We start from the raw sequence: 12,024 nt of genomic DNA on the forward strand, positions 1-12,024 counted from the left end.
GTATTGAAACAAATACAGAATGAGTATGGGGCAGAATTATGTTAGGTAATATAAAAGAGGAGGCAGCAGTGGTGGCTATATGCCAACGCCTTAGGGAAGTCACTCCTGCACAACAGGAGCGAGAACTACCTAAGATTATCGAAGAAGCCTATGCTTAGCTGGGTAGAGATAACTAGGTAGCTGGGAAACCCCAAGTGACGGTAATTCTGAAAAAGGTAACTCAAAGCAAGCTCCTGACTCTTCTAAAAAGAAATATGATAACAAACAATCAAAAAAGAAAATAAGCAGAATACATCATGATCACGGGGTGGGTCTCCTCCCAGGAGACCACTGAGAAAAAATACAATCTTAGAAACCGTGATAATATCAACAAAACCTGACAGGTATCAGGATACTGATACACGATCCTCTTGTCCCTTTCAGAGTTCATCAAAACACTTGGAGAGGGAAGGACGGTCAGAACACAGATAAGAAGAGCGAGTCAAGCCAAAAAAAAGAGGCACATCGCACTTCAGACTACATTATCAATCAAGAAGATAAAGCCATAACTAAACCTCAATTTAAAAAGGAGGTAACTGGCCTTAAAATAAGAAATGCCCAGGCTACTGAGGACTCTGCTTCTGAACGGGGAATGGGCTCTGACGATGCTAGACAGCGCAGCAGAAGTAACAATAGCTCGCCAGAACCTGATGGAATTTCTAGGGACAGCTGCGCTGAATGAACATATCACGGTGGAGACACCGGATACAAGGGAAAGTGCCCCACATCGTTTATACCAAATTACGCTCCAAATGGAGGAGGACATACCCAGGAAAGTGAAAGGTCTCTTTTGAGAGAACCTGACATATGGGTATGACATCCTTTTGGCTGAAAGAGATTGGCCGCCTGAGTTCGTTATGGAGTGCCCTAAGGAGGAAGATGTAATTTTACTGGCTTTCTCTGACCTCCTTCCAGAGTCACTTAAATAATCTTACGCACAGGAGTGGGCGTTAGCGCTAACACCCGCACTTTACCGCAATCATGTAGGGTGGGATGCTGAGTCACCTCCCCATGAAATTGCATTAAAATCTACTCCTACTCCACAGAGGCTGTGCCCAAAAAACATGGCACAAAGAAACAGGTCAGGGTGATCTTAAATCAACTTGAATACCAAGGTGTGATGAAAAACTGCACCTCTAACATAAATAATCCTTTGTTTCCCGTAATGAAACCCGACAATTCATACTGTCTAGTTTTAGACTACAGGCATTTGAACACATGCCCATGAACCTTTGCAATAGAAAATGCACACAGTGGCGCATTAATGAATAACATTGTGCGGAAAAAATATAAAACAACACTAGATATCTTGAATGGTTTCTTCTGCCAAAATATAGTGCCTGGAAGCATCTATTTGACAGCATTCTCGGCTCTCTGCGCCAATTCTGTAGACTGCCCCAAGGGTATAAGAATAGCCCCAGGTTGTTCTCAGCAGGACTAACAGAGTCACTTAAAAAATTATGATGAGGAAGCATTGTCCTACGTAGATAATATTTATCTGATGGACGATGAGTTATTGGAACACTTGAACAGGGTGAACAACATAATTCTTGAGTTCGCCAATTTGGGCTACAAATTTAACTTCAAAAATCAAAAATTGCCCACCTCAATTACCTATTTTTGGGTTATGAGCTATTAAGTGAAGTAAAAAGCCGGGCAGCTAATTTGTTTTAGACAAAAATGTGCGCTGCTCCAACCTCCAAAGACTCTGAAAGGTTTACAATCCATTTTAGGATTTCAAAATGTTGGCAAAACATAAATTTTGGATTACGCTGAAAGTGTTAAACCTTTCTACAACCTAATCAGACATGATTTTTTTAGTCCAAAATTGGACACCGGAACACACAAAAATTCTCTGTGCCGTACAAGCTGACATGATAGCTTCCAAACACTTACGCACATGTGTATATACTACTAATTTGGTGATCTGTAATGTCGCGGGTCAGTCAGGGTGCTCTTACATCACCTACAATGAAGGCGAAACGGTACCTATAGCATGCAAATCACATTTGTACACAAACGCTGAAATGACAAACAAACGATTGTTGAAGATACTGACTTATCTAAGCAATCAAGGATTGAAGCTATCACTTGTTAAGTTCACGTCCTGCTGGATTGGGGTGAAATATGTGTGTTATTTTGCAAAGCTTGAATCCTTGCTCTAACATCCTCAAGGAATTCCAACTCTCTTGGAATTTGCACCTACTACCATTGCTTTGTGCCAGATATTTCACAAATCCACCTACCACTAGTCTGGCAAGACCACTTACAAGGGATATGGATCAAATATGGCAGCTGCTATAAGAAATTGAGCGCAGCAAAGGTAAAGCCATATCTGCAGAGTGCAGTTGGAATGTAAGCACTGGATGCTAGCAAAGATGAAAGCAAAGGATTGTCACAAACTAGTCCATCTCTCCGAGGCTGGTGAACAGAGCAGTGAAGTAGGCTCAGACTAGGCGAGCAGTCTGGAGCAGAGAGTGCTCCCATGATGTGTCAGAAAGACCAAGCATGAGCGATGCAGTCTTACTGGAACAATACCAATTCACAATTCTTGCGGTCGACAGGGAGAAACAAAACTTGAATTATACGACTAGTACAAAATTAAAGAGATAGTAACCATAGTTGCACAGTATCCCATAACTACTGATTAGTTAAATTAACTGACATTAACTGCCTCCTAGGGGTGGGAGGAACTTGTGGAGTTGTACGCCATGGATTTCAGCTGTGTAACATAAAAACTCTGCGTTCATCCTCGGAGTTCTGCCTGCCCTTAACTACTATACAACAATGATGTATTCCGTCACAATGCTGTTGTATGTGACTTAAATTGTGTTTGGCATGAAGTGCTGTGGAAAACATGTTATTTAAATGCATTTCAAAAGCTCTCTAGAGGCTAGAGTCCATGTAGGCAAGTACCTTGAACGACAGTATTTCACACACATCTAGGTGGTTTAAAATTACAGATGCTGATTTTCAGTGCGTGGAGCCAGGAATGTGTTCGGCTCTGGAGCCGTCTTGGGAATGCCTGGAATGTGTGATAACCCACAGGCCTCATCCAGGAGCTGCTCTGGAGACCAAGGGTAGGAACTTTGACTCTGCAGAACAGTTTAGCTGACTACTAAATCCAACACAGTTGTTTACCACCCATCGCCCCGTGCCAAAGAGACAGAGGATTCACACTGTACCTTTGCCAGCAGTTTCCCTCCTTTGTCCCCTCTGCCCTGGCCATCCTGAAAAGCAAAGAAAGGAGTAATGAGGAAAATTGAAAACAGACTACTCGATCTAACCAGCATGTCTTGACCTTCAATGTCTATGCACACTTACTGTAAAGCTTCGTCTAGGTGGCGCTGTGTCGGTGCCCCAGTGTAACACTCCAGGGCCGCCCCAGCACCAGCATGCACTCAGTGTTAAGTGTCAGTGCTGGAACAGAGGCCCAGGTTGCCTGTTATAGCACCAGTGATGCATAGTTCATAGACGAATGGGTGCTGTTCACTGCTAAACCGTACCCAACGGGGCGCTTTTGCTGCACCACCTGCCTTACGACTGTCTTCAACATCTGCTCCCACCCTACCACAAAAATCACAAGCGTCATAAAATGGCAACAAAGCGGCCAGTCTCTGTAGAGGTCAATTATGCCACAGATCCTTTGCATGGGCAGTTCTGCTGCGCACTGGTGGACAGTGCACAAAACTCAACGGAAGAAAAGGTTCATCATGACCTATCTCGTGATTGCAGCACTAAGTCTACACCACAGATCCTTCCATACAAAAGATGTCTCTGGGCTCTTCGAGAAAACACACACACTCCTTAGATCTCAAGTGGCACTGAAGGGCGTTGTGCACTGCTCAAATCCCGAGCTGAACCTAAGAACTGAACCCCAGAACATAATGTGAAGCACGATCCCCCACACATGCACTTTCATTTATTTCCACATGAATGGCTGTACACTGGCACTGCATCCCAACAAGTACATAGTGATATGAACAACTGCGTGGTTACGCAAAGCCTTGTGAAGAACACCAACCATCAATATGTTAATACCAAGGGGGCACTACTACTCTAGTCAGGCATGCAACTACCTTTGACCCCAGAAGGCCGACGCCGAGCGGAGATTCGGATAAAATGTTGCAGTGCCAATAACTCACCGCATGAAGCTCCCCTTCCCGCAGATCCAAGATAGGTGGCTAAAAGCGGAGTAGGAAGGATGCTGTGTACTCTACCTGTACTTTATCATTTTACCCTGTCAGGGCATGTGCACCCAGCTGATTGTGGACCTGCAATTAAAAACAAGTCTGATCCATCTTAAAAAGAAGCCCAAACTAAAGCACATCTTACTAAAGGAAGTACAAGGTAGGCCTGAATCCACAAAACTAGGGATTTGGTGCCTGTAAACTCCACTATGCAGTGGTGGGTGGTGTTTTTGCCATACTCCGAATTCCAAGAAGAGGACGGAGTGGCAAAACTCCACAAATTTCGCTGGTGGAGTGGAATTTACTGCCCATCCCTACTGCCTTCTCAGCCTCTGAACCCTCTTGTCCCGGACTGCTGAAACAATCGGCCCTGCGGTTCTCGTGAGGGATGAAGACCTTGTGGGCTGATGCAGATCTTGGCCCATTTTCCATGATCATCATATGGTGTAACCACAACTATTTTAATTCAGTTGTAACACATGGGGAAACCCAGGTCATTCTAGAACCTGGAGCCATAGACAAAGCTTTGTCTGGAGGTCATTGCCACCCATCTGACTGACACCATAGAGAAGTATTCCAATAGTGACAAGTGGGACAACATTCTGAAGGCCATAATAACTTTTGCAAAACTGTTGTAATTCAACACTTATTCACTAGTGATAGATGTGGGATTATTACGAGATGTCCAGAGAACATTTTCAGGCAGTGTGAAAGAAAACGTAATCCCAATGAATATATTAAAATCAAACACAGAAACTCTATAGAAATAAGTGTTGCACTTCATTGAATTGATGTGATTCCTGGAATAAAGGGCAGAGTACTCAGAAGATCGATCTATGGTGGATCTTCCTGAAAGCAGAACTAACACGAACATTGTCAGCTTTGTGGAGAATTGGCTGGCCCAAACCTTCAGGACCTCTTGAACTTCTATGTAGTTGAAATGATAGAGTTGAAATGTGGCCAATACATCTGCCCCATCTTCCTGACCCCCATCCCCAACAAGACCCTGGTGACCCAGACACTGAATTGTAAAGACAAGGATGTATTCCTGCAGAGACCCAAGAAGTCAGGTCATTTATGTTGAAGACAACAAAGTTATGATAGTCACAGATTATACTGCAGCTGCAACTACTGCAGCTGTAGCTAGCCTCTTTTTTTGGCAATTAAACGACAGCTATGTGATATGACGATGGTATTGGTATATCTAAAGTTACTGGTAGATAGCATGTCACATTTCTTCAAGGGTCTTAAAGAAGCTTGGGCCCAGTTGGTAGAACATGGACCAACCCACAACAAATCTCAAACTTAAACCACGCCTATTCTAAACAAGAAGATGCAGATTTCTTAGCGCTTGCCGCATAAAAAAATGGCACAGGGTTAAAACAAAACGGGAGAGAGGCAGTGGTATGTGCCACAATGGCAGAAGAGCACCAAGAAATGCTTAAGACTGACTCCGACTCCAATGATGGGGCCACCAGTCCAGACCAATTTTTGAGGAATAGCACTGATCTGCTTATCACACCCAGTACAGCGTATGAACTACTTCTATTTCTTCTAATAAAAGACTGTAAGGCTATTCAGCTGTGGCTCAAAGGTTAAGTTTCAACAGTATCCTGTCTTGTATGTAAGTAATGATTAATTTATCTAATTAGTGGCTGTTGAAGGGTTCCAATAGAATGGCACAAATCCCCCCTCATCTGCACAATTAGATCTCTGTAAAATAAATTTGGTGAGTGTACTCTGTTTTGGTATTGGACCAGAGATTGCTTTCTCGCTGGCTTGGGGTTGGTTAATTGGGGAAGATTTTAAGTTGTCTGTGATTGCGCTGATGGACCACGAATTACTACTAAAATCAAGAAAATGGGTTAGCGGTGAAAGAATAGAGATTGTGGTTATAGATTACCCCCACACTGCCCTTGCCCCGTACCCTTTCATGCTTTTACCCTTTTATCTAACCTTTCATCCATACACTATTCATTTATCCATCCACCAGTGCACCCATTCATCTTTCCTTTCATGTAATCATTGACTAGCTCCCACAGGAATCCAACCACATAAACCAGATGATCAATGAAGTAGCGCTTTCAGTTATAAAACAGAAGTAATGGCTTTGCCAATGCAGATGTTTTTTTCCTGGTGTAGAAAACAATGCTATTTTCATTTTTACTGTTATAAGAGTGCTATTTGACTAATTTTATGTTCTGACTATTTGATTATTGTCTTTCATCACATAGTCAAGAAGTTCATAATCATTGGTCCAGCCTGGGAGAAAGCTGATTGGCCACAAACTTCCAATCGCATGTTTACCACACAGGTTTCCATATTGGATATAATCGTGGTCTCAGGCAGACCCATAAGCTTTATATTACACCTGTGTGACCTTGCCTCTAGGACTCCATGTTTAGCTTGCACACTCAACATCGTCTTCTCCAGCGTAACCGCTCTCCATCTCATTTATGCGTTGTGCAGCGCCAGTCAACCTGGAGTCTTGTTTGTCTAGCTTTATTTTCATCGTATGTAGCCAAGAGGCAAGGGGGTCAAGTTTGCCATAATGGTACTGAAGCTTTGCTTTATTTCATGCAGGGGGTCTCTCTCTTTATTGTCCCCGCCACTCTCTCAGCCCCTTGTGGTATCAGTAGTAGAGGCCCTCATGGCTGCTGAAGGTGCTTTCTGCTTAGGCTCAAAGGGTAGCTTGCTTTGTTTGGTGTCACTCTAACCCATGCTTCTCTAACGAGCTGCTTGTGAGCTAGTGGTAGCTCTCTAGCTACCTGTAAGTAGATCTCCAGTGTGGAGGCCAACCTACTAAATTAGAAATGTCTGCTTGTTTGAATTAATATATGTATAAAAATATTGAAAAGAATGTATTCGAGAAGAAATTGGGTTCATTTTCAGGAATTTTAATCTGGTGTATGGTTGAATTTCCAAAATATATTTAAAGCGGATATTTTGAGTGAAAAAAATCAAACAGTGTTGAGGAGACTAAAACTAATAATATCAACTTGCTGCTAGGGTCATTGCAGCTATGGCTCTTAGGTATAACCCATGTAGAGGCATTCCACTATGACATAGCATTTTTACATTACTGTAACCAGTGCCTGATCACTGAAATGATCACTGCTGGGAATCTTTGCATATGGTGGACAGTAATGTAATCTTGTCTCATTTGGCAACTATTACAACACTTCTAATGTTGGTAGCTCCGACAGACTTTCATTCCGCATAAGTAGCTCTACTTCAGAAAAGGTCGGAGACCCCTGCCATTGTTGATCACCGACAGGGCCACCAGCAGTAAATTTATAGGAGGAGGCTGTAGCAGAACGTGCACAGCAATAAGTGTGACCCACTACACCTGCTCACTCCTCCACGCCCATTGATTCAACAGCAGTTGGATGGGGCTATATATCGGTACAGTGCTGGGACAGCCCCATAAACCATAACAACTATTTCACGTATATGTGATTAGGTGGGGAGTGGAGCACAGGTACCCCTGCTGTTGAAGATCCAGATAGGGCAGACCAGACCTCCAGCCAGGGAGTAATTGCACAGCCCCCACTGAGCTCAACACTGTCAAAGCTGCCACTGCACTAATTGTGTACTCAACCCCTTGTGTGTCATAATAATTCAAGCTGGACCTTACCTTCATGGCCTTGGAATGGTCTTTTTCGTCGACCCAGTCCAGGTCTTGCCCAGTTGCTACATGCCACATCTGGGCTTTATAGACTCGGGTGTTACAGTGATGGGTGCTCACACAGACTAGGGCGTGCTGCCGGTCCCTCTCACCACCGGGCCTCCAGGACCATGGTGCATGTGTGTTTGCTCTCCGGTGCCGATCATCGTGGGAATACTAGCTCGAGCTGCTGAAGTGGGACCAATATTGGAACCTCTTGACATCTGGAGGAGTTGCCTCACCTCTCTAGGATGCTGTTTGTACAGTGATTAGTTGTTTGGAGACCCTAGCTTCATTAGCGAACAGCCATCTTGGATCAAGGTCAAGCTCCTACCCAGCCATCTCTCTGACTAAGTGCTGCCTTGGATGAATATCAGTGGTTGAGAGTTTATGTGGCAAGAGAAAGCAGGTGAGCAATATGTATTAACAAGCCATGCATGTGATCTGCTTTATCACTCTTTTTGAATAATTGTTAATAACATTTATAAGGTTTTCGGGTGCTGATAATGTTCTCATTGAACAGGTTTGCAAAGTAAATAAACCCAAAAAATGGTACTGAATAAACTGTAAGCCTGTTTATACCTGTGAGATGCACTAGAGCCAAGTCTGAGTTTGGGATTTGTGAAGGAGATCCCAAAGTCCTCCATATGTCTCAGTCTTAAAGGGTGAGAACACATCTCACACTTCCTCTCCAGGAGTATATGTGACCGATAAAGATATGCTGAGTGGAACTTCATTTCTGACTTTGAATTCACTTCACATTGCATAACAGCGGACACTTCTCACTAATGCAAACTGAGCTGTTGTGTAGTGGAATTCTTAATTAGTATTTTCACCTATTGACAGGTCCTCTCATTATCAGCACTGTCTTTTCATTGAGAGCGAAAGGAAAGCAGCAGATGCAGTCTGTGGACAGCCAAAAGTCTGAGAGAAGTAAGTGAACGTTAGCCCCAATCTGACAATGTTGGATAAAACCCTCACAGTGAGTGTATGTTTAATTGGTGTCAGGTCCCTTTGGGGGGAACTGGTCAAGTGTGGCCTACTTGCCTCACCCGTGGGGGGTGGAGGTAATTTGCCTCTGTTGTCCCGGGGTTCATCATACTATTGCTCTGGAAATTTGGGCCAAGAGTAATCCATTCAGCACTTGACTGTCATTGGTAGTGATGGTGAGCAGTCACATGATTCTCAGGGAGGTAGTGTGGGGCTGTGTAAGCTCAGAACTTAGCATTGACTCTGTAGTTCAATAATTGATTGTCCAATCCATTGCTTTAAATTGATAAAGAAAAGTACTTTAATACATGCGTATAAATGAATACTTCACGGAACAGTCTACAGATACAATTACTCTGTATTTGCTTTTGGGCTACTGCGCCTTGACTCCTGCCCCCCCCCCCTCTTTGCAGGTATACCTCCTTTGTATAATTAGGCAGGAACCCCCCTTTTTGGATTCAAGCTTCCTAGGGCTGGTATCAAGGTCCCTCCCCCCCCCCCCTTTGCAGGTATACCTCCTTTGTATAATTAGGCAGGAACCCCATTTTCGGATTCAAGCTTCCTAGGGCTGGTATCAAGGGTCAGGGGCAGGCAGTCCCCTTTAAATACTTAGAGCTTAGCTCGCAGTTATCTTAAACGGCTCCCATTTTACAGTTCCCGCCACTGGGAATCGTCTGAATTCTCCTCATGAGACCGGTGGAGACCTACTTAATGCATCTTATTCACTCTTTTTTGCTGGTGGGGATGGAGGTCCTTCCAACCTTCGGGCAGAAGTCACCGCAAGTAGCAGTGAAGGATACTGCCCAGAATCCTTGAAAGCCTGCAGGACTGCTGTGAAAACCCAGGCCTCTGTCTGTTCATGAACCCGCTTCTGGGTTTGGGTGTGAAACGGCAATTGGGCAGCAGGAATCAGAGGTCACAGTGGCAGTCATGCACAGTCTGTGATGCAAAGTAACCTGTCCAGGGCACAGTGTCTCCAATGCAGTGACATGGTCCATTCGGGTGCAGTTAGTGCATGCAACGGCTTAGTCCACTCCGGGACAGCAGCACAGTCCGCTCAGGCACAGATTCTTGTTGCAGCTCCTGTACGGAACAGTTCATACTGGCAGACTAGGCCCATGGTGGTCAGGCACCCAGATGCTCCTCTTCAGTCTTTCTGTTCTGGCCGGCCAACAAACCGCAGGGGGTGAAGCTGTTTCTGGTTCTAACTGGACAATCGGACTCTTTCAGGGTTGTCAAGCTCTTCCTTCTCTCAGCAGGCAGGTTGGCTTCTAGGCTCTTCAGGTTAGGGAAACAATTTATTCTGTGCAGGCAAGACTTCAAGTGGTATTACTTTCATCTCTAGGATCTGACAATCAGGCAGACACCAGCTCAAGCTGCATAACAGTCCTCTGAGTACTCACAGGGCAAATGTACTCACTACAGCTGATAAGGTAACTCTTACAGACTGCAACTGTGAGCGGATAATCACACAGACATATCTAGGGTGTGTATGCTCACCACAGAAAAGAGGATCCTGCTTGTAGACCAAAGCATTGAGCACACACGAGTGGTAGCGAACACTCTCACTGACACAATTCACATGTTCTCATCACACACACAAAATACCCCGCTTCTACACTTCAGCAGTGCACATGTGAACAACACCGCAAGTACAAATCTCCTCAAAGACTTAAGATTGTATTTTCATTAAGATCGACAGGAATGCAGCAGCTGCTCCCCGTGGACAGTTCAGGGACATAGAACAAACAGTGTTTATGATTTCACATTTACGAGGGAATTTGCAATGCACTCTTACTCACCCAGAACAGATAAGGTACAGCTTATAAGTACTAGAACTGATGGGGCACAAGAGACCCAATACTGGGGCAGAATTGTAAGGCAGACTTTATCTTCTTGAAAACCTATTTGTCTGGTCCATGGACACCTCAAATTTCCTTCTATAGATTTAGGACAGCAGAGAAATGTGAGAAGCATTTTGTACGTGTTAAAAGTGGTAAGCATAGGCCACCTAATGTGAAGAAGCATTGGAGAGAGATTCTGAAGTAAGATGAATAAACACTTGATCGAATGAAAATTCAGGGGGGAGAGCAAGACAAAGAAACTGGGAGTATAAAGAATGAAGAAGACAGTGTTGGATAAAAGATCGGGCAAAAAGAGTGATGGATAAATTGAACTATCTATGGTTTTTTCAGAAATGATAAGTCTGCAAAGTAGAGAAGAGGTAAGAGAAAGGGGTAAGGAAAACACTAAAGTGAGTGAAAAGAGAGATGATGGATAAAATAGGACAAGGGAAAAATAAAAGGAACCAGAAGAAAACAAGATTTATATAGGTTGAGGTGAAAAAGGGCATAGTCTTTTGTAGAAAGTGCAAGACATATCCCCAGTAAACTGTGAAAGTTGAAAATCCCCAAGTAAACAGATACACATCAATATGAGGCACCCCAGAAATAAATGGGAGACAGAGGGTGCGAGTTCGATACTAGGGGCCTAGAGAAAACAAGTCAGTCAAGTGAGAGCAAGTTGAATTATGTGGGGAGACTGCATGAGGGGTGCACAGAGTGGAGAATAAAACTGTGATGTTCACAAACAGTAAAAAGAATGAAGAGAGAGCGGTACTTTAAGAGGTCCCGGAGAACAGAGAATCTGTGAGAAAAAGATGTAATAAGATAACCCTATACATCTCTAGGTTTATCTTACTGTATATTCTTCTCACCGATTCTGTTAGTTTTCTGCAGGACCTCTCATAATATATATAGAGAGAGGGAGAGAGAAATACTATAAGAGACCCTCCGAGGAAAGAGATAACCCTGGCACTCAGAGAGAACATATAATAGCTAAATGTCAAGTAAGATGAGACTAGATGTAGATACCTTTAGAGAAAATATGCAATAAGTGAATTTAAAGGAATATAAGGTAAGAGAGTTGGGGAGATATATTGAGAGACTCTGGTGAAATACAGAGTCTCTGTATAGCTAGAGAAGATAATAACATTATCCTAAGGGAAATGAGATGAGGAAGAGAGATGTAATAGGAGACATTATGTAATCTGTGAAACAGTAGAAAAAAAGAGAGAAGCTATAATTCAAGAACCCTGGGTAACAACATACTGCAGGAAAGATAAAGACTAAAGAAACC

General features: G+C 43.6%; 1 protein-coding gene across 9 annotated transcripts in view; it reads left to right on the plus strand.

The window, feature by feature from the left end:
* The window catches only part of LOC146785760 (uncharacterized), a 135,084-nt gene that overhangs the window by 37,576 nt on the left and 85,484 nt on the right, over nucleotides 1-12,024 (plus strand). For 7 of the 9 annotated variants that reach the window (XM_085635009.1, XM_085635008.1, XM_085635015.1 and 4 more), the window contains exon 3: nucleotides 8,743-8,829. The exons of the other annotated variants lie outside the window; for them this stretch is intronic. In XM_085635009.1, coding sequence (XP_085491135.1) covers nucleotides 8,743-8,829 — 87 coding nt within the window. The remainder of the gene's footprint in view (nucleotides 1-8,742; nucleotides 8,830-12,024) is intronic. 9 annotated transcript variants of the gene reach the window in all.

This window comes from Triturus cristatus, chromosome 11, assembly GCF_964204655.1.
Source record: "Triturus cristatus chromosome 11, aTriCri1.1, whole genome shotgun sequence".
NCBI lineage: Eukaryota > Metazoa > Chordata > Amphibia > Caudata > Salamandridae > Triturus > Triturus cristatus.